Here is a 23423-nt window from a genome sequence, read left to right as displayed (position 1 = left end):
TAATTGGATGAATGGTATGGTATGTGAATTATATCTCAAAAATGTTTTTATTAAAAAATAATTATAAAACACAAAGCAGTGAGTATCTTCACACATCAACATATTTTCTTACTTTTTGGATTACACATAGAGCACTTTGGTTGCCAGGGAATAGAAGCCCAACTCAAAAAACTTGCTTTTAAAAAAGAAAATGCACCTAAAACTAATGTAACATTATGTGCCAACTCTGCTTCAATTGAAAAAAAAAAAAAGTTTTAAATAAAAAAGGAAGAATATTTGACTTGAATAGGGAGTCTAAGTGATGGTGCATTCAGTCATGGCTGGATTCTGGGGTTCATAAAATGTCTTCAGGACTGTCATTTTAGGAAACTATTTCTCAAGTCCATGTTTCCTTTCCTTTGTGTTGGACCAGTTACATGATGGCAAAGGTGGTTACCGGTGACCCCCAAATAAGTAAGCTCTACAGCTTGTGACCCTTTCTCTCTCTCTGTCCTTATCAATTCATCAAAAAGACTCAACACTTGGGTCACAGTCAACACATGTCACTATGTCCCAAAGGCTGAAGTCTTTTGATTGGTCAAGCTATACCTTATTCCCACTTTTGTGATAGGGTCACAAGATTATCAGTCCACCAAAATTAACATAAAATCAGCGAATGGCAGTTTGCCAAATCAAATTATATTAAGTGGACTGAAGAGTAGTATCTGCTTAACATAGTATTCTCCTTAAAAAGATTCCAAGAAGTGGATAAAGTAAAAAACAAACATTTTTTAAAGCTTTAAATTTTTAAAGCTTTAAATTTTACTGCCAAATTACCCTCCATGAAGATTCTCTCAATTCCACCCCTATTCTGTATATATAAAGATAGACAGATTCCATTATATAGATAATATATATAGAGATAATATATCTATATATATAGATAGATATAGATATAGATAATGGAATAGTTCTATCTACTTGGTTATGTGCCATCAAGTTCAGTTTTGGTCTGTTCTTGGCTTCATTTTACAGTGGTCTCAAATCAGAAACTATTTTTTATAATATTGTCTTGGATCGATTATGTTTTCAGTAGTATAAGTAGAAAAAAACTACAAAAATTGTTGTACTGGTTCAGACTAGCATACCTTCAGCTTGGTATTGACTATAAGAGAAACCTAAACACTATGCCATGGGAAAGCCAAGTTCTCCAGTCTTTCAACCATAAAAAACTAGTAATTTAGTAATTTATAACGTACTTTCATTCTCAAACTTTTAAAGAACAAAACTTCTTTTAAATGAAATCTGACCTGGAATGCTAATATAAACTAAAGATAAGAGTTGGGTTACATTAACTATAGTTAGGATAGTAGAGGACCCAGGACTTAATTCTATTTAGCTTACATCCCACGGCTCATCGGATACTAATAATAATGAAAAAAACACTAAGTAATTCTGAAATCCATTTATTTCCATCATTGTGAGATGGAATGAGGAGAGAACTGGGTAGGAGAGGGACAGAAGGGAAGAGGAAGACATATGCGGAGAGGGGAAAAGGAACGAGATAGAGGCGGCGGAAGAGAGATGGAGAGTGGAGAAGGCAGGGGAGGGGGAATGGGAAGAAAGAGGGATGTATGGGGTGAGGGGAAAGAAAGAGGGAGGGTACTCAGGGAGGAGGAGACAGGAAGAGAAAAGGAAGAGAAAAAAAGGAAGGAAATGGGAAAGAAGGGGCAGCAGGAAGAATGTAAAGAGGAGGACTGGAGAGAGAGGGGAAGACAGAAAAACTGTGACTGAAGCGGGTGACTGGAGTCTATTACAGTAGAAAGGCCTATTTCCTTTTATTTGCTTTACAAGCGTTTCTTCCAAGTTTTTAGGACAAATTTTCATGAACAAATCTATGCCATTCATAGATGAAATGTGCAGTATCTTACAGTAACCTACTTATCCCCCAGCACAGGCTCCTTCAACTTGAAGAAGTTACCTGACACGTCTAAACTTAAATTTCTTCATTTGCAAAACAGAGGTGATAAGAATACTTGCCTCAATTATCTCAAAGGGTCTGTAAGAATGAAATTAGTTAATACTTAATGTAAAAGAACATTATAAATTGGCAGGCATTATTCAAATATTAATCATTAATAATACCACAGTAGGTATTGATAAATATTTGACTTTTAAATATAGACTTTACTAGTTATTTGTTTATTCCAATAGAAGATTTCTATTCATTTTTCTTCTCTGGTCATACAGACTCTTCAGAGTTTAGGTTTTACACAGTTCACCAGGTTTCATAACCTTCCCAGTTAGGAACCATTACAGCAATAATTCTAGGAAAGTGATGGCAGAGTTTCTTATCACAGACCTTTAAATGTACAGCACCACTCCCCTACAGCATTCTGATAAAATCTAATAGTCCCTTCCTCACAATCCTTTTGGTTGAGAACCAGTGCCATAATAGCTATTGCTCCCGATGGGAGTATGCCAAGCCCCACCTGTACTGGGTTGGAAAAATGCTATGAGCCAGTATACTACTATTAAAAGTAATTAATAATACCATATATACATGGCATGGTATATACACATACATCACATACATATATACACTCACCAATAAACATTTCCTTTTTCTCTTATTAGTAGTCTTATTTATATCTAATTAGTCATATTTCACTGGAACAAGAAATAAACTGTAGTTTAGTGTTGTAATTTTTTGAAAAATTATAAGTCTCTCTAATTTAAAGCGGTTATTTAAAAACTGCTAATTGGGGACGCCTGGGTGGCTCAGTTGGTTAAGCAGCTGCCTTCGGCTCAGGTCATGATCCCAGCGTCCTGGGATCGAGTCCCACATCGGGCTCCTTGCTCCGCAGGGAGCCTGCTTCTCCCTCTGACTCTGCCTTCCACTCTGTCTGCCTATGCTCGCTCTCGCTCACTCTCTCTCTGACAAATAAATAAATAAAATATTTTTAAAAAAATAAAAAAAAAATAAAAACTGCTAATTGTATTTAAGAATGTCCCAAGAAAGTGTGAAGTACTATGATAAGCAGCAAAATAGGTATGAAAGCACTTATTCCTTTATGATTAGACCTTATTTAATCACATTAGAGCAGCTGCTAGTATACCTCAGAATAAACTCAAAGAACAGGAAGAAATGAAGAACAGTATCAGGTAAGCTGCCATTACGTTATCACAGCAACAAACACCTACAACTAATTTTGAAATAGCTACCAATAAGATTCTTTTCAATTCTCTTCCTTGCTAAATACATCTGCTTCAGGGGAGGAAAAAACCCAGCATAGCTTACCATTTCTTAAAGAGCTGTTTGAGAAAGTCAGGCCATTCAAATCATCCCCCAATGCCCTTATAACTTCTAAGCAGCACATAAAATTGTTAATAGTGATTTATTATGTCTGGTGTATTAGTTTAAGTCATATTTATAATACATTACCATACTAGCTATATGGGTGATATACTAGGCTACGTGTTACATTATATACTTCATGCACTGAAGACTAATGCAATTAATTTCTACATCATAAGAAAAATAACACAACATCAGTCATCAAATATTAACAATCTGCTTCATGACTCTGCTTTTAGGAACACATTAAAATAAAATATGAGACACTCTATATAAAAACAAAGCATATCTGTTTAGGTTTAAAATATGCTCTTTCCAGTGCCAATGGAAAAAAACTTTAAAATAAATTATCTTGGATTTTGTACAATGCTAATATCCTCAGTAACACAACATACTTTTCCATCATCCCAATAAGTTTCTGAAATGTATATCTACAATAATTTACATGTATGAGAGCTGCTGTTTAAATTCATATAGTACTCTGAGTCTTGATATTTTTATGCCTGAGTTCTCACACTTTGAGTTTATATTTTTTAAAAATCTAGGATATGCCTTTTCTTCTAACATGTCATCACTACCTAAACTGCTTTGCTGAAAAGACCCAAATAAGCGTCAATTTAAAGACATAAGAAAAAATATTCATAAAATATAATACATTTAATGAAGATCAGCTTCTAGTTTTCCAAAATGTAGAAATAAGGTAAATATATGTGAGACATGATATAATGAAAAAATAAAAAGATATTATCTTGCCTTCATTAGGGTAGACTAATAATTCAGATATGATTTTTTTGAAACTCACACTTTTTTTAAAAATACTTTTTTATAAACATATAATGTATCATTAGCCCTAGGGGTACAAGTCTGTGAATCACCAGGTTTACACACTTCACAGCACTCACCACAGCACATACCCGCCCCAAAGTCCATAACCCAACCACCGTCTCCCAACAACCCCCGCCACGTTGCATCTCCACTTCCTTATATTAGGGAGATCATATGATAGTTGTCTTTCCCCAACTGACTTATTTCACTAAGTGTAATACCCTCTGGTTCCATCCACATTGTTGCAAATGGCAAGATTTCATTTCTTTTGATGGCTGCATAGTATTCCATTGTATAGATATACACCACATCTTCTTTACCCATTAATTTGTTGATGGACTTCTAAGTTCTTTCCATAGTTTGGCTATTGTGGACATTTCTGCTATAAACATTCAGGTGCACATGGCCCTTCAGATCACTACATTTGTATCTTTAGGGTAAATACACAGTAGTGCAATTGCTGGGTCGTAGGGTAGCTCTATTTTCAAATTTTTGAGGAACCTCCATGCTGTTTTCCAGCATGATTGCACCAGCTTGCATTCCCACCAACAGTGGAGGAGGGTTCCCCTTTCTCCGCATCCTCGCCAGCATCTGTCATTTCCTGACTTGTTAATTTCAGGCATTCTGACTGGTGTGAGGTGGTATCTCACTGTGGTTTTGATTTGTATTTCCCTGATGCCAAGTAAACACACAACTTTTTAGAAGACAAATGCAAACAGAATTTCCATATCGAAATGATCTTCATGCAAATATATATCTTTGCCTGATCAGTGATTTGCTTTTGCCTTTAATGCATTAAAATACAGTATGCAATTAGCAAAAATATATACCTAACTGTAAAACATAGATAAGAAATGAAGGGGAAAACACTCAAAGTGGAGAAATTTCAAAGCACCTGGATTTCTTCTGTTTAATTGAAAAAAAAATCTTTTTTAAGTGAACTCTACATCCAACATGAAGCTTGAACTCACAACCCCAAGATCAAAAGTCACATAAAACACCTAGATCTTTAAATCAGATTTTATTCATCAAATTGATACTTAATTCTATTTCTCCAATATGCAAGTGCATTTTTCCAGGTATTATAAAACTCTTATATACAACAATATTTGTTTTCTTTAGCAAACTGTAATGATTTGGTAAGTTAGGTTCTGCATTTAGGGATGGCAGAAATACCAAGAATCAATCTTGAGTAACAGAATTTTAGAGTGGGGAAGTCTTAGAAATAATCTAATCTCACTCCATTGCCAATAATTCCCCAAGAACTACTTCAAGGATGTCTTAAATCTATCAATTTATCATTATTTAATATAATATTAAAATCAATATTTTATTTTCTGCTGCTCTTTCGTGTTAATGACAAACCCAATTTCATTCAAAGGAGAGAAATGGTTTGCACGTTGTTATATTTCCTTGAGATTCAATAAACAGAAGTTTCATAGGCATTTAAAGTTACCCGTTTTTGAACCCAAATACATACTCATATAGACACATGCACATATACATGTATAAACACATATATACATAAAATTAGAGCTGTTAAAACATGTTATTCAAATTCCCCATAACTGATTTTTATGTCCTTATTTCTTAAATATTTTTAAATGTACTCTGAAGAATGTTAAATTTTCTCAATAAAATTATAGTTTCTTAAGATATGATTCCAAACAGGTTTGCTCTCTATTTTTTAATTATGTTGTTAGATGGATCAAGGCTTTTGAATGGTGTGTGTTTTCGGAGGTCTTTTAGCAATATGAAATCTTTCTTTGGGGCCAACACCTTTAAGAGGCACTTCACCAAAGAAAATATACAGATGGCAAATAAGCATATGAAAAGATGCTCTACATCATATACCATCAGGGAAATGCAAATTAAAACAACTTACCACTAAACAATGATTTAGAATGGCCAAAATCCAGAACACACAACAAATGCTAGAGAGGATGTGGAGCAATAAGAACTCTCATTCACTGCTGGTGTGAATATGAAATGGTACAGCCACTTTCTTACAAAACTAAACATACTCTTATAAGACCCAGCAATCACATTCCTTGGTATTTACACAAGGGAGCTGAAAACGTCCATCAAAAAACCTGCACATGGATGTGTATAGTAGTTTTATTTACAACTACCTAAAACTGGAAGAAACCTCAATGTTCCTGCATAGGTGAATGGATAAATAAACACATACAATTACTCAGCTCTAAAAAGAAAACAGCTATTAAGCCTTAAAAAAAAATGGAGGAATCTTTAATGTATATTATAAATGAAAAAAGCCAATCTAGGAAGGCTACATAACAGATGATTCCAAGTATATGACATTCTGGAAAAAGTAAAACTACAGAGACAGTAATAACACTGGAGCTGGGGTGGGGAGGGAGGATAAACAGGCAGAGTACAGAGGATTTTCAGGGCAATGAAACTACTCTGTACATTACTGTACTGGTGGATATAGATCACTGTAAGTTTATCCAAACTTACAAACAATGTATAACACCAAGAATGTCTGTAATGTAAACTATGGACTTTGAGAGATGATGTGTCAATCAATCATAACACAAATAACTCAGGTGGGAGGCTATGCATCTGTGGGGGCAGCAGGTATACGGGAAATCTCTAGACTGTCCACTCAGTTTTGCTATAAACATAAAAATGCTCTAAAAAGTAAACTCTAAAAAACACCTCTCTGTCCCATTCTCTACTTTTAGTTTTAACTTTAATGTTATCTAATACTCACTTCCTTTTTCCTAGCCTTTGGTATATATTTTTTTCATCACCTATTTTCAGTGCTTTTGTCATTTTATTTAGAAGGACTATCTTCTTGCCACACATACCTGGAATTTTTTCTCCTAATACTATCTTAGTGCCTCTGTATTTTAACAAAGGGATTTAAACCATTCAAATTTACTACACTGACTTCATTGCTATATTCTAATTTAATGTTTTCTACTTACCATGCTTCCTTTTTATTCCATTTTTAATTTTCTGCCTTTCGTTAGATATTTTTTTTAAGACTTATTTATTTGAAAGAGATAGAGTAAGTGAGAGAGAGCACAAGAAGGGGGAAGGGCAGAAGAAGAGGGAAAACCCCCCACCTCCGAGCAGGGAGCCTAACATGGGGCTCAATCCCAGGACCCTGGGATAATGACCTGAGCTAAAGGCAGACGCTCAACCAACTGAGCCACGCCAAACACCCTATGCCTTTTGTTTAGATTAACTGGGTATTTTCATCTAGGTTTTTCCCCAGTCATAACGGCTTAAAGATTATTCATTATTTTTGGTCATCTAAGGTTATATATACATTATCAGCACATATTACTTAAACACCCATTGTTCTATCAAAGTCTAGTGTGACTTCCCCTTTAGAAGGAAAAAGAACTTAAAAAAAAAAGCACAATTTTATTTCCCTGTTTCTCTTCCTTTTCCCCTCATTGCAACCTCTCATACACAGGTCATTTAGAATTTTGGTTACAAAATACCGATTTTCCTTATACATGAACAAATATTCAGACAATTCCAAGTTTTACTAGTTTCTTTACTTATTGCTGTTCCTTATTAATTTTTCATTTTATTTATTTTTAAGATTTTATTTATTTGACAGAGAGAGATCACAAGTAGGTAGAAAGGCAGGCAGAGAAATAGAGAGAGAGAGAGAGAGAGAGTGGAAAGCAGGACCCCTGCTGAGCAGAGAGTCTGATGCAGGACTCAATCCCAGGACCCTGAGATCATGACCTGAGCCAGAGGCAGAGGCTTAACTTACTGAGCCACCCAGGCGCCCTAATTTTTCATTTTAACTAAGCAATTCTTTCCATTAAAAAAAAAAAATTTTGTCCTTGGGCAACCGGGTGGCTCAGATGGTTAAGCATCTGCCTTCAGCTTGGGTCATGATCCTGGGGTTCTGGGATTGAGCCCCAGGGAGCGTGCTTCTCCCTCTGCCTCTGCTTCTCTCTGTCTCTCATGAATAAATCTTTAAAAATAAAAAAACCCTGTCCTTATTTTTGCCTTTAAAATAAAAAGTAAAGTTCATATTATTTTCCCATAGAACTCTGAATATATTACTTAACTGTCTGTTAGCATCCAATGTTATCAATGGAGAGTCTGATTCAAATAAATCTGATTTCATCCTTTTTTTTTTTCTCTCTAGAGGATCTTAAGATTTTTCTCTTTAACCTCATCATTATGAAATGTCACCAATATGCCTAAGTAAAAGCTGTTTTTCATTCACTTTGCTCTGCACTTAGTTGGCTCTATAAATTTGGAGGCTTTCTTCCTTCAAATTTGGGATATTTCATTACTTCTTTGATGATGTTTTCTATTTCTTTTTATCCTGTTCTCTCTTTCTGGAACTCCTGATAAATGCTAAAATTTCTGGCTCTATCTTTAGTGTGTGTGTGTGTGTGTAGCCTCTTGAACACCACAGGTCAAAAAAAGTTATGTTCAGGACACCTGGTTGGCTCAACTGGTTAAGTGTCTGTCTTCCGCTGAGGTCATGGTCCCAGGATCCTGGCATCAAGTCCTGCATAGGGCTCTTTGCTCAGCAGGGAGCCTCCTTCTCCCTCTGCCTGCTGCTCCCTCTGTTTGTGCTCACATACACTCTCTCTCTCTCCCTCCCTGATGAATGAATGAACGAATGAATATATAAATAAATAAGCACATTCTTAAGGGAAAAAGAAAAAGCTATGTTTCTCCTACTAAATGCCCTCCCACCCTAACTATACACCTCAGCATCTTTACAGATTCCTTTCCCCTAGACTTCTTTGTTCCCATGGCACACTGAACAGTTTTGCTAAAACTATAGACTCTGGAGACCTTTTGCCTCTCTACTTTCCTTTCACTCTTTCCCTGTTCTTTGTCTTTCTTAATGGTTACCTCAGTGTTTTTACCATACTTTTAAAGCTTGGTTTTGCTCCTCCCTTTTTTAGAATATATTTTGTTCAGTCTTCTATATCAGTGCTATCCAAACAGCAACCATTTGATAACATGTGACTATTAAAATTTAAATTGAGGGCGCCTGGGTGGCTCAGTGGGTTAAAGCCTCTGCCTCTGGCTCAGGTCATGATCTCAGGGTCCTTGGATCGAGCCCTGCATCAGGCTCTCTGCTCAGAGGGAGCCTGCTTCCTCCTCTCTCTCTCTCTGCCTGCCTCTCTGCCTACTTGCGATCTCTGTCTGTCAAATAAGTAAATAAGTAAGTAAATAAATAAATCTTTTTTTATTATTTAAATTGAATAAATTTTAAATAAAATTCAAATCTAGTTCCTTGGTGGTACTGGACACATTTCAAGTGCTCAAAGCCACTTCATTATAGATAATTGAACATTTCCATGAGCATGAAGTTAGCCCAGTCATTAAACAAGTATGTTTTTTTTAAGATCTATTAAGACAGTATTTTAGCAGATAGGGATAGCAATGTACCAAATGAATTCCTGCTCTCATATAGCTTACATTCCACTCAATAAATAAGAAAGAATATAGTATATCAAAGGTTCTAAGCATTCACTGAGAATAAAGCAGGGTTAGGAAGAAAAGGGGCTGTTGAGGATGGAAGAAGGATGGGTGGACGAAAATCTCTAAAAGGGGAGATTTGATCAGAGACTTGCTAAAAGTAATGAATCGAGGCATGGGGATATTTGAGGAAAGTGAATTCCAAGCAAAAGCAGTAGCAAATAAAAATGCCGAGATAGGAGTATGCCTCTGACAGGAGGCCAGAGTGAATGATGCAAAGAGGGAGAATAGCAAGAAATAAGGACAGAAAAAAGCAAAGAACAACATCATGCCAGACTTCATAAGCCCCAGGTAAGGGGCTTCATAAGCCCCTTGGTAATTTTAATTGGCTTGAAAAAGGAATCCAGTGGAGGGTCATTAGCTGGGAAGTTATTTGATATAAATTACATTTTTAAAATGGCACTCTGGTTGATGAGTGCAGGGAAACAGAGGCAGAAGGCATACAACTTAGGAATTAATTACAGAAATTCAAGCAGATTTGAAAGTGCTAGTGTTATAGATGGTAGGAAAGGTCCAACTCTGGTTATCTCTTAAAAATAGAGCTGGTGGGTTTCAGGTGAACTATTACTTTTTTATTTCAAAGACAAGACAATTCTCTTTAACTGGTTATTTTCCATAGAGCTTGCTCTTATTTTATGAACTCAAAATCCTATTATGTATCTGTAAAACTCTCCACTTTTCTTTAGCATCAACTGTATTACTCATTTATTTTTTGTCTCTTACTGATTTTTGAAGTAGACATTTTGTCATTTCAGCCATCCAACATCAGAATCCCTTGCTGTATTTGAAGAATTTTGTAGTTTGAGTTTTTTGGGGAGTAAAGTCTGCTTCCTTCAATAAATGTTAGAAAATGCTACCAAAATGTCCAGATTCTTTCTAAGTATGTGACCCAACTACTGCTAATCAAATTGTACTCACCCTAGATTTCCCTAAGATACTAAAGAAGGAAAGGAAGAAAACTTTTTCTGGGGACAGCAGCAGTAACAGAAGAGGCAAGGTCAAGTTCCTAAGTAAAAAAACTCAAAAACTGCTGGCTGCAGCAGCTGCAGTAAAGCTGAATTTACTCAAAAATAGTGACAGTAGTGCAAAATGTAAAATCAACTGTCCAGTGTCAGGCAGCAGTGTTTCCCATAACACTAGATTACACTGTACAGTGGTTTGGGGGCATGGATCTGGAAGATAAACCTTGAGCCTGGTTCCCCAGATCTCTCATGATTCTAAAATATATATTTAAGAGCTTTGATAAAAAATAATTCACATAAAAAAATAATTCAGGGGCGCCTGGGTGGCTCAGTGGGTTAAGCCTCTGCCTTCGGCTCGGGTCATGATCCCAGGGTCCTGGGACAGAGCCCCGCATCAGGCTCTCTGCTCAGCAGGGAGCCTGCTTCCTCCTCTCTCTCTCTGCCTGCCTCTCTGCCTACTTGTGATCTCTCTCTGTCAAATAAATAAATAAATAAATCTTTTAAAAAAAAAATTCACATGACCCATTAATCCAGTTAGAGTACACGACCCATAGGTTTTCAGTATGCTCACCAACAGTAACACCATCACCATGATCAATTTAAGAACTTTTTAAAAAAAGATTTAATTTATTTGAGAGAGAGAGAGAGAAAGAGGAAAGAGTGAACAGAGAAACGGACAGAAAGAGCAGACTTCCTGCTAAGCAGGGAGCCCAGCACAGGGACAGATCCCAAGATTCTGAGATCACGACCTGAGCCAAAGGCAGACAACCAACTGAACACCCCAGGTGGCCAAAACATTTTCATCACCCTCAAAATCCACCATACCTATTAGCAGTCTCTCCCCATTCCTTTCCATCCTACCCACAAGCCCTAGGCAACCACTAACTTACTTTCTGTCTTTACAGATTTGCCTCCTCTGGGCATTTCATGCAAATGGAATCATATAATATGTGGTCTTTCATGAATGGCTTCCTTCATTTAGCAAAATGTTTTCAAAGCTTCCATGCTGTAACATGTATTAGTACTTTATTCTTTATATTGCTGAACAAATAATCCATTATATGGATATATCACATTTTCCTTGTCCATTCATAGCATGATACTTGAGTTGTTTCCACTTCTGGGCTATTTATTATGAATACTGTCCTTGTCAACATCAACATTTGTATACAAGTTTTTGAGAGGACCTCTGTTTTTACTTCTCTTGAGTGGAATTGCTGGGTCATAAGTAATGGTTTAACTTTCTAAGCTACTGCCAAATTATTTCCCAAGCACCCACACCATTTTACCAGCCCAGCAATGTAGGAGGGTTCCAATTTCTGCACATCCTCCCACCACTTGTTATCATCTTTCTGATTAGTCATCTTAGTGGGTTTGAAGTGTTATCTCATTGTGGTTTTGATTTACATTTCTATAATGGCTAATGATGTCAAGCATTTCTTCATGTGCTTTTGGCCAGCCATTTTTATATATTCATCAGAAAATTATGTTCAAATCTTTGCCTATTTTAAAATTGGGTTATTTATCTTTTTCAGTTTCTGTTCATTTGTTTTTCAAGGAACAATTAATAACAATGTAGATAACATATACTTATCTAACACGGTATTTTTTTTTTTTTTAATCACTGAAGCTAAAGCAAAACATCCTGTTCACTGGGTAAAAAGGGCCTGCTTAATGTGTGTACACTGCAGTGCAATATAAAAAGTACAAACTAATTATAATTTCAGAACTTCAGAATTTGAGTGTTAGCATTCCCTTTTTTTCACATGGGAAAAGAAAATACTTTTGAAAATCATTTGAGGGGCACCTGGATGGCTCAGCTGGTTCAGCAGCTGCCTTCAGCTCAGGTCATGATCCTGGAGTCCCAGGATCAAGCCTTTCATTGGGCTCCCTGCTCAGCATGGAGTCTGCTTCACCCTCTGCCCCTCACCTTGCTTTTACTCTCTCTCAAATAAATTTTAAAAAATCTTTAAAAAGAAAAAGAAGAAAGAAAATCACTTGAAGCTTGGAAAAATTCCACAGTTATATTCTTAGGATCACTGTGTAAGGTCTTTATGATTCATATGAGACAAGGGGAGCTTCGAATCAACATTTCAGAGAAGACATTCCAGTCCACATGATCTCATCGGTCAGGAGAATGTTGCTGGCAATCGGTGCAGAAGCAAAGTAGCTGTCTCTTTACAAAATAGTTACCCATATGCCTACTTCGGCTGCTACCATTGGCTCACCTGTGTTCAAGTTCACACCCACAAGTCGACCTGATTCTGAACTTTAACATTTCCTGAAGGTCAAAACCAGAGTTCTGAGCAAGAATAATGAGCAGTGCTTGGAATAATGAGCAGTGCATCAGCAAATGCTTGAACTCCCAAGCTGGGCCTTCTTCATTACACTGGACTTATATTTAATCTGGCTTCTGTTTGTCATTACTACTTCACTGCACCAGTACCTGGAACTACAGAGCCATCATCAATAGCATTTTTAACAGCCCTCAAACCATCCCCTATTGCATCTTTGCTCTGAGTGAGTGTGTGCTTATTTGGCCCTTTGACCAACAGTGTGACAGATTGAGGATTGTTATATTTCTATTCTCCAATGTATACTAATAGACAAGTCCTGCATGTCCCAAACAATCAAGATTTAGGTCATTAAAAGAATTTAGAGCTACTCCACCACAAGTGAGACTCAGCCTTTCCATATTCCTCCTTTTAGGTCTATACAGAGATACTATGTTTGTTTTGGCAATAGCTTCTAAGGAAAAGGGGTCAATTCCCTTTTGATTAATAACAAAAAATCCTTTATCTGAATCACTCAGACTTCCTTTTCCATTTCTATTATTTTTTTAACTCGATCTTCAATGAAGTTTCTTTCAGCTTTTACAAGCTTCTCTCTTCTGCACACTTGTAAAAAAAAAAAAGCTAGAATTCACTTTTATTTTTTCATATTCTAATGACACATTGCATATGTGGATGTATGCATTTTCTACTTTTTTCATATCAGGATGCCATGCCCCATGGTCCAAAACAAAACCTCCATTTAAGCTTGTATTAGTCTCAGATTTATGTTCACCTCCATGATCTCAAATATGAAGAGGTCAATAGGTTCATCTTGTTTTGTTTTAAGATTTTATTTATTTATTTGACAGACAGAGATCACAAGTCGTCAGAGAGGCAGGCAGAGAGAGAGGGGGAAGCAGGCTCCCTGCTGAGCAGAGAGCCTGATGGGGGACTCGATCCCAGGACCCTGGGATCATGACCTGAGCCGAAGGCAGAGGCTTTAAGCCACTGAGGCACCCAGGCACCCCAGGTTCATCTTGTTTTTTAAGGCCAAAATGGAGTCCACCTCAGCCTCTGTTAAGACATCAGCAAATTCAGCATGCACTTTAGCATGTAGAGATGTTCTGGCCACATCTCTAAGTATTTCCCTGTCCATTTCTTTGCTTACTTTGACTTTTCCTAAAACTGAAGTACCTTTTCCTTTACAGCTTCATATTCTTCTATTATTATCCTGGGATGAAGACTTTCAGAAATGTAGCCCTCGAATGATCAGGACACTGGAAGTGTAACCATCACCAGTTATGTCATCCTGGGCTGTTACTACTTTGACTATTGAGGAGGCTGCTGGGTGTTGAATTTGCATTTCATAAAACAGCACACTGCCGGGGTGTCTGGGTGGCTCAGTGGGTTAGGCCGCTGCCTTCGGCTCGGGTCATGATCTCAGGGTCCTGAGATCGAGCCCCGCATCAGGCTCTCTGCTCAGCAGGGAGCCTGCTTCCCTTCCTCTCTGCCTTTCCTGCCTCTCTCCCTACTTGTGATCTTTCTCTGTCAAATAAATAAATAAAATCTTAAAAAAAAACCAAAAAAACAGCACACTGCCATCTTTAGTAAGCTTAATGTCTCTAGCACCAGAAACAAGCATCTTCATGGTGCCATTAGACCCCAAGTGGGTCCTCAGCACATCCTGCAGCCTCTGGGCCACACTGATGTTGACGGCCATGGCCTCCTGGGCTCAGGCCACCTCGGTCATGGGGTTCAGTGTCTTCAGAGCCACCACAGCTAATCAGCACAGGAAGAGGAGAAGACCTGGCATGCAGAGTGCCCCAAAACATCTCCTTATCTTTTCCAGTTTTGCATTAGAAGAGTTCTTTATATAGTCTGGATACCAGTTTTGCATTAGAGTTCTTTATATAGTCTGTATAGAAGAGTTCTTTATATAGTCTGGATACCCTTACCAGATATATGACACAAATATTTCTTCCATCCTGTGGGCTGTCTTTTCATGTTCCTGATAGTATCATTTGAGGCATAGAAGTTTTAAATTCTGATGAAGTCCAATTAATCTACACTCTTCTTTTGTTATTTATGCTTTTGGTGTGGTATCTGAAAAGGCTTTCCAAGCCAGGGCCCTTAAGATTTATTCTTATGTCTTCTTTTAAGAGTTTTACATAATTTTATCTCTTACTTTAAGATTTCTGGTCCACAAAGAGTACACTTTTGTGGATGATATAAGGAAGAGGTCTAGCTTCAATCATGTATATCATGTAGTTTTAGCACCATTTGTGAAAAAGGATATTCTTTCCCACACTGAATTGTCTTGGCACCACTGTCAAAAATCAGTTAATTATAAATGTAAGAGTTTATTTCTGGTCTCTTAATTCTATTCCATTCCAAAAGTCTTTATAAAACTCTTTTTCTACTCAATTAGCTAGAGTATATTTCTTGCTTACAATCATGACTACTGGGGCACCTGGGTGGTTTAATCATTAAGTGTCTGCCTTTGGCTCGGATCGTGGTCCTGGGTTCCTGGGATTGAGCCCTGCATGAGGATCCCTGCTTGGCAGGGAGCCTGCTTCCGTCTCTCACTCCCCCTGCTTGTGTTCCCTCTCTTGCTGTGTCTCTCTCTGTCAAGTGAATAAATAAAATCTTTAAAACAACAACAACAACAAACATGACTACGGCCTGTTTACAATCATCAAATGTTTGAGTACTGTTGGATGTATGCTTAAATCATTTGCTTGACTATGGTTGTTTTTTTTGAGGTGCCATAGTTGACAGGCAGTGATTGGGTGGGAGGAAGAGGTTGTGCTGCTGGGGTGAGAGATACCAAATTTTGTCAAAAGGATATAACACAATCATTCCCTTCGAGGGGCCTGGCAGCAGCAAAATCTATCCTCCATGTTTAAGTGAAAACCTCCCTGAAGTCTGCTATTTGGTTGAAGCACAGGAAAGGGTCCCAAAAAGAAGTGCCAACACTGTTTACCCTATTGTGTCAGGGATCTATTCTAATTTCAGCACTCTTTTTGGAAGATTTATCCACATATGTATACATTTATAAACAGGAACTATGAGTAAATAATCAGCATATAAATTATTTAATTTTAAATTTCAGCAGGAATTCAATTACAATGGTTTTCATATATATACCTCTGATATGAAAAGAGCCATCATCATTTCTCTCCACCACAAGATGGTCAATATGAACGGTTACAGGAGCTGGTTCAAGGGATATTGTACTACTACGAGGACTGTCGTCCTACAGAAAGGAGAAACGATATCAGCACATTGTTAGTGAAGTAAATGATAAAATTAATCATTTCCTTAACAAATGTTACTTCAGTCAATATTTTTAATGAGTTAGAAATTAATCTTTATATGCTTCAGTTGATAGTGAAAAATTGCCTATTCTATTTCTATGTTTTTCTAATTCCTAAGAAGGATCTCTTCATCATTCCCCCACAAAGACTACAAATGCACAAATGCATTTCAATAAATGCTAGTAGAGTATATACTGTAGAGATGACATATTCCTGGACATGAATCAAAGTCCAGGAAAGCAAAGTAAACATTTACAACATGAAAACATAAAAATACTTATTAACATACTTTTAAATTAATTTTTGTGTTAGAAACTTGTATCTTCATTGGCATCACTGTTGCAACAGTTTCATCTTCCAAAAAATGTTGAATATTAGTAAGAGAAGATGTAAAAAACTCAGTGCTAAAGTTTTCTATATGGCATTGCAGAAATCCATTTTTTTCTGCAAGCAAAGAGTGTATTACAGCACCAGGCCCACTCTCAAATCTCAGAGTAATCTCAGGAGAGGATTTGGAATGAATTATAGATTTATGATCTGAACCTACAGAAAAAGAACACATAAAAATTATAACTTATAGCACTATTCAAAAGTGTCACTCTCAATTATTTGTCATTAAGACATTATTGTCATATTGTACAATGTCAAAGCAATAATATCTTAAAGTTTTAATATTTACCTTTCATTTAAGTAATATTTACAGTACATGTACAGTATACCATATACAACCCTAACTTCAATTTTTATAGATGACCTTCCACTGAAGTAATGTTGACTTGTCTATATATTCTATTTCTTTGGTACCATGCAAACATATGCCATGATATAAATCTGATATGATGCATATCTAAGAGACTTACAATCCATCTTAGTATATATCTATCTATTCATCTATAAGATAATGGACAACTATAATAAAAAATGATGGCATTTAGAGTGATTCTTAAGCCAAGAAGTAACAAAAGTCTGAGGTTTTGCACTTTTCTCATTAAAATTAGGTCCTTAAATAATTAGAACAGCAAATAGACAAGACCTCATTAAAATGCCTCTAGTAGAAGACAATTTTAAAACTGAAATTGTAGCAAAGGATATATATAAATATACAGCAAATACACACACACACACACACATATATATATATATACACGAATTTATATTTATATAAATATGCCTTGGCCTTATTCCAAAAAAAGAATCTGAGGTGGCTTACAGAGATGAAACACTGAATTCAAAAACAAATTTTAAAATTTCAATATCGCAGCCACAAAATATCTGATTGTAAAAAACAAAAGTTTTCAATGCAACCATTTAAGTGAACTGACCCTCATAGTAAGTATTTTGTTTATAATACCTAGCTCCAAAAAGAACAGGAGGCAACACGTTTATGGCATAATTATATAGAAAATAAGTAAGCAATGGAAAAGGATAAAAGAGAAATGGATAGATAGCAAGATTAATAACTCTAAACACATTATTTACTTTTCTGTGCCACAAGTGAACCAAAAATGAACTTTCTAGCAGCAAAGAGAAAAATATGATCAGTTCCACAATTCACAGAGCCCCATGAGTTAAAAACAAACTAAATGTTCTGGAAAAGTGAAACTGTTTCAGTTACTGATGTATCAAATTTATCAGTCTCAGTGGTCTTAAGAAGACCCTACTAATTAAATTCATTATGGGGAGATGTTTATTTTCCCTCAGCATGGATGTGAATGCTTCAGTCTTAGAGAAGTCAAATGTAACAAATGTAAACATATTTGTGAAGGGAAGGGGATGTAAGAAAATAAATATACTTATATTTATGTACCAAGGACAGATCTCCACACACAACCCATAATGGAGAGCTGTTTTTGTAACTTTATTTCAGGTACAGAATGATGTTTAATCAATGTTAGTACTAGAGATAAACATTCAAAATAAACAAATAATATAGATACAAGAAAGAGTTCAAATATAATTCTAAAGAATTTTTTTAACAATTAAGAACTCAGATTTTTTTTTAAAATAAAAGGTAAAACAGCCACAAATTGATAATGGTCAGTGTTCTTTCCTATATCAAGACAAACAAGAGTTAATTAATTTGTCTATTTAATAATAAGAGCAATCAGGAACAACTTGGTAAATGTGATTTTGTTCTGGCTTTTACCTACTTATCTACTATCTGTATTAGAGAGAGAGAGAGATACTCACTCACTCTAAGGACCTGAGAGCCAGAAATAATTTCAAACAAAAACAGTATTTACTTGGAGCAGAGATCTTAGTCAAAACTCATTCCTCTCTTCTACCTTTTATGCCATGAAACTATTATCTAAAGGTCTTCCTATTAAAGAACTCCAAAATCCACACATTATAGATAACCAAAAACAAACAAAAGCAAAAACAACTCTGCAATTTTAATTGGTCATGTCAGAGTAACAGCAGACATAAACCGCAGATCAATCCTTGTTCATATGGCTTATCATTTGAAATGTTCAAACTAAACCATTTTTTTTCTCCCTTTCCTTTTATCCCATTTCCCTTTGCTCCTTTCTTTTCCTTTGTTTTCTTCCTTTTTGTTTTTAGTTTATAACAGCCAACTGAGACAGTTGAGAAAAATGGCATTAGCACTGACTATACAACCCATACATACTAGGCATTTCAAAATGATTTCTTCAGTCAGGAACAACACGAAACAAACTAAAAAGACATGGTACTAAGTGACCCATAAAAATAAGCAAAAACTGAGCAACTGGACATAATTTAAGAGTGCACAATTTGAAGAGTGTTTGGGTTGGGAATAGAAGAGTCTAGGTTTTGAAATTTCTTTTGTCCACTATGAAACCTTTCCAGTTATATATTTAGCTTCCTCTATTGTACAAAATTCTTTCAATTTTTTAACAGATACATTGTAAACTGCAAGGCCTATACATAGAAAAAAGCCAGGAGACAATTTTTTCTATGATGTTGGTTTAAAGACAAATGGCACATTTACCTGCAATTCCCAGATGTGAGGTGATAGATACTTATTTAATATCATGCAGGACTATGTATTTCAACATGTTATGTATCAGATTTAGCATTCTGTATATATAGCAAAGAAAAATATTACAGCTCAGTGACTTTTTAAGACTTAAAAAATTGAACACTGTCATTTCAAATGCTTAGGAGAACTATTCTAATAAATCAGTTTCTTCGAATGACTGAAAATCACGAGTGATAACTCCATATAAACTTTGAAAAAAGGATGGTTTTATGTGGTTTCCTCTTCATACACTCCATGTTTTGTTGTTCACAATTCTTTTTATTCAAGTGAATGTGCTGATCTTGGAACGAAGGATCATGAGAACATGATACACTAAGTATCATGCTAGATTCAGGAAATGTTTTGCTTATAAGCAAGATAATGGAATATAAAAACTGACATTTATTCCAGCATAGAACTAAGTTTGACATTCTAGGATTATCTTATTCTTTTCATATAGAAAAGAGCTCAGTTTTTCTTAAACCTATTATATCAAAGAATGAGAAGACCAAAAAAGATGACACTTAACCAAACAAAAAGAAGTTAGAGAATACATCTTCAACACATATTTCTAATAACAATCAAAATACTTTATGAAAATAATCTAAAAGAAATCTCTTACATTATAATAAACAAATATAATCTTCCTTGAATTCATTTATACCAAAGATAAAACTGCTAAGGAAACATATATATAAAAAACAAAAAAAGTTTAAATCATATTAAAGTCTTACCTACTGGACGATTACACAGGTAATGCCGAAGACTGATATTGCCTAACTGATCTGGTGTCACTTGGTCCACTTGGAGACAGATTTCCATATCTTCCCCTCGGATGTCAATTTCCCCATTAACACCAGTAATTTTAAACACCACAACTGACATCTAATAATGATTGCATAAATAATATTAGCATACCAAGCAATTCAAACAAAATTTAAGAAATGACACAGGAAACTACTATAACCTCTAAAAACAAAATTGTGACCTATTACAAAAGAAAATATACTTTTGACCAAGAAAACATGGTTATACATTACAGTGACAAACTTCAGCTTCCTTTCTTCCTATTCAGTCAAGAGAGAATTTTTTAGGTCACAAAGATTAATTATATGACATTTCTGTATGAAATTATTTTCACTGAAGGTTGAACATATTTTTTAAGTCATCTGTAAGAACATTTCACTAGGTGGGAAAGGCTTAAACCAGTAACATACTTCTTTTGTATAAAGTTCCTCATAAGGACTGACTACTATCAACCATCAAACTTTTTTCCAAAATGTATTTAAATGGAACAATAACAAAGGTCAAAAAGTAAAATATGGAAAAGACAGAAATTCCCTCCTCAGTACAAGAAAAACAGATTTAGAGAAGCGAAATTCAGAGAAAAACAATTCAATAAGAAGGAAGGAAGCAGTTTCAGGAGTAGAGAGAGCAAAGTGAATTACTACAACTATGGAAATTCACTTTATATATTAATGTCTTGAAATGTGCCCATATTAAATATGAAATAAAGGTAAATCAGCCTTGTGGCTGGCATTTCTCTTCACAAAATCTCTCTGAAATGATTACCAGGTCTTGATTTTCTTGAGCACCCTCTGAATTTGTACTGATGGCATCTGGAGAAGTTTCACCAAAATTCTGTAGATTTGCACTAGCATTTGCACTCTCTGCAAGGTTCTGGTAATTTGTAGTCACATTCTTCTTAATACCTAAAGTAATAAAGAAACTAACAAATTAAAATCAGTTTTACACATGATCCAAATATGTTACATTTATCTAATCAATATGGGGCATCCCTTCAACTCTTTCTCAAGCAAAGGCTTATTTAAAAGATAATAGGCAGGGGTGCCTGGGTGGCTCAGTGGGTTAAGGCCTCTGCCTTCGGCTCAGGTCATGATCCCAAAGTTGGGCTTTCTGCTCAGCAGGGATCCTGCTTCCTCCTCTCTCTCTGCCTGCTTCTCTGCCTACTTGTGATCTCCGTCTGTCAAATAAATAAAATCTTAAAAAAAAAAAAAAAAAAAGATAATAGGCGGGGCACCTGGGTGGCTCAGTGGGTTAAGCCTCTGCCTATGGCCAGGTCCTGATCCCAGAATCCTGGGATTGAGCCCCACGGTGCACTCTCTGATAAGCAGGGATCAGAGATCCCCGCTGCTTCTCCCTCTCTCTCTGCCTGTTGGGCTCCTCGCTCCTCCCTGCTCGTGTCCACTCACTCTCTGGCAAATAGATAAATAAAATCTTAAAAAAAAAATGATAGGCAAAGAAAAATTAAACTCTGATTAGCTAGCAAATATTAAGAAATAATGTCCATAAAAAAATGTTAGAGATACGCTTAAGCCCTAGACTTAGTATGAAAAGAAATCTAAAACGCTGACCACTGCTTCCTCATTGCTGGCAGAGTGCTAGAGTAGCAGGTTCCTAGTCAGCCAGCTTTTGCCTCCGCAGGCCATCCTACTTTGAACAGTCCCTGTTTAACCACTTCATTTCCCCTTTCAGTAGCCTACAATAACTTCTAATTCTCATCTACATGAAGTGAATGCCACTACTACCAATGTGGCATTGGTGATCATCCTCCATTCTTACCTACCTGCCTTAATTTCTCAGTGTGCTGTATCTCATTATTTCTCAAACTCTATGGTCAAAGACAATCTTTAAAAAATTCTGTGCCCATCACAGACCAATACTTAAAAAAAAAAAACCATAAAAATGAATTACTACAAAAAGTGCATTGGAAAAGTGCAAGTCTTAGCGAAATAAGCCAATCAGAGAAAGACAACTATCATATGCTCTCCCTGATATGAAGAAGTGGGGAGGCAACGTGGGGGGCTTGGAGGGTAGGAAAAGAATAAATGAAACAAGATGGGATCGGGAGGGAGACAGACGATAAGAGACTCTTAATGTCACAAAACAAACTGAGGGTGGCCGGGGGGAGGGGGGAGGGAGAGGTGGTGGGGTTATGGACATTGGGGAGGGTATATGCTATGGTGAATGCTGTAAAGTGTGTAAACTTGGCGATTCACAGACCTGTACCCCTGGGGCTAATAGTACATTATATGTTTATAAAAAAATTTTAAAAATTATTAAAATAAATAAATAAATAAAATAAAGTACAAGTCATGACACAGCCTCAGTTTTTAAATTATTATATAGTTAACCCTTTAACTGTGTGAGTGCTAGGGGTGCTGACCTCCCATGCAGTCAAAAATCCACATATAACTTCTGACTCTCCAAACACTTAATTACTAATAGCCTACTATTGACTGAAATCTTAATTATAAATTTATTATAAATTATAAACAGCCAATTAACCTATGTCACATGTTATATATATTACATACTGTATTCTTACAATTAAAAAAAGTGAAAGAAAAGAAACATTTTAAAAATCACAAGGAAAATACATTTACAGAACTGTGCTGAATTTATTGAAAAAAAAAATCCACATATAGTGGATCTGCGCAGTTCAAACACATGTTGTTCAAGGGTCAACTGCATTTATGACTACACATTCAACTCCTAACTCAGTGCCTGGAAACACAGTTGGTGCTCTATAAAACATCTACTGAAAGAAAACAATGTTTAAAGCCACCAGGGAAAATACATATAAATACAATTCCCATTTCACAGAGGGCTCTTAGAGGGTAAGAAGGCTTCCCTGATGAAACACTATATAAACTAAAGTGAAAAAGAGCATTCTAGGCACAGGTACAAAGATCCTGAGGTAGAAAAAAGTTTGTCATAGTGAAGAAACAGGGAAGAGTACATTTAAAGGAGTAAAGTGTACTACAGTACATCTGAAGTATAACAAACACACGGGTGAACAGCAGAACCAGTTAAGCTGGGGCCGTATCATGCAGAGCATTGTCAGTAATGTTACGGTTTTTAAACTTAATGCCTTAAAGCCGTGAGAAGTTATCAGAATTAAAATGGGGATGAATGTGATAGTATTTACATTTTTGTTTGTTTGTTTGTCTGAAGTAAGCTCTACACCCAGTGTGGGGCTTGAACTCATGACCCTGAGATCCACAGTCACGCGGTTTAGACTGCATTAGCCAGGCACTGTGGTAATTACATTCTTAAGAGTCTGTGCCTACAGAACAAAGAATGAACTATAAATTGACAGGAACAGAAATGGGAAGATAGGAGCCTGTGGTGGGAAGGCATTCCCACTACATGTTTGTTCATAAATATGTATATATATTACAA

General features: G+C 36.0%; 1 protein-coding gene and 1 pseudogene across 3 annotated transcripts in view; both read right to left on the bottom strand.

Annotated features, from left to right (window-relative positions):
* Positions 1-23423, bottom strand: part of UHRF1BP1L (UHRF1 binding protein 1 like) — a 105784-nt gene that overhangs the window by 6535 nt on the left and 75826 nt on the right. For 2 of the 3 annotated variants that reach the window (XM_004742950.3, XM_004742949.3), the window contains 4 exons: positions 20790-20929; positions 19952-20102; positions 16506-16759; positions 16047-16155 (listed from right to left, as the gene is read on the bottom strand). In XM_004742950.3, the coding sequence (XP_004743007.1) occupies positions 16047-16155; positions 16506-16759; positions 19952-20102; positions 20790-20929 (654 nt within the window). The remainder of the gene's footprint in view (positions 1-16046; positions 16156-16505; positions 16760-19951; positions 20103-20789; positions 20930-23423) is intronic. The other variant, XR_006608036.1, reaches the window with a different exon arrangement.
* Positions 12539-14654, bottom strand: LOC106004881 (annotated as a pseudogene).

The sequence above is a fragment of the Mustela putorius genome, unplaced genomic scaffold (genome assembly GCF_011764305.1).
Source record: "Mustela putorius furo isolate JIRA1106 unplaced genomic scaffold, ASM1176430v1.1 tig00000788_pilon_pilon_pilon, whole genome shotgun sequence".
In the NCBI taxonomy this organism is placed as follows: Eukaryota; Metazoa; Chordata; class Mammalia; order Carnivora; family Mustelidae; genus Mustela; species Mustela putorius.
The sequence above is the reverse complement of the archived record's forward strand: the minus strand, read 5'-3'. Positions and strand labels throughout refer to the sequence as shown.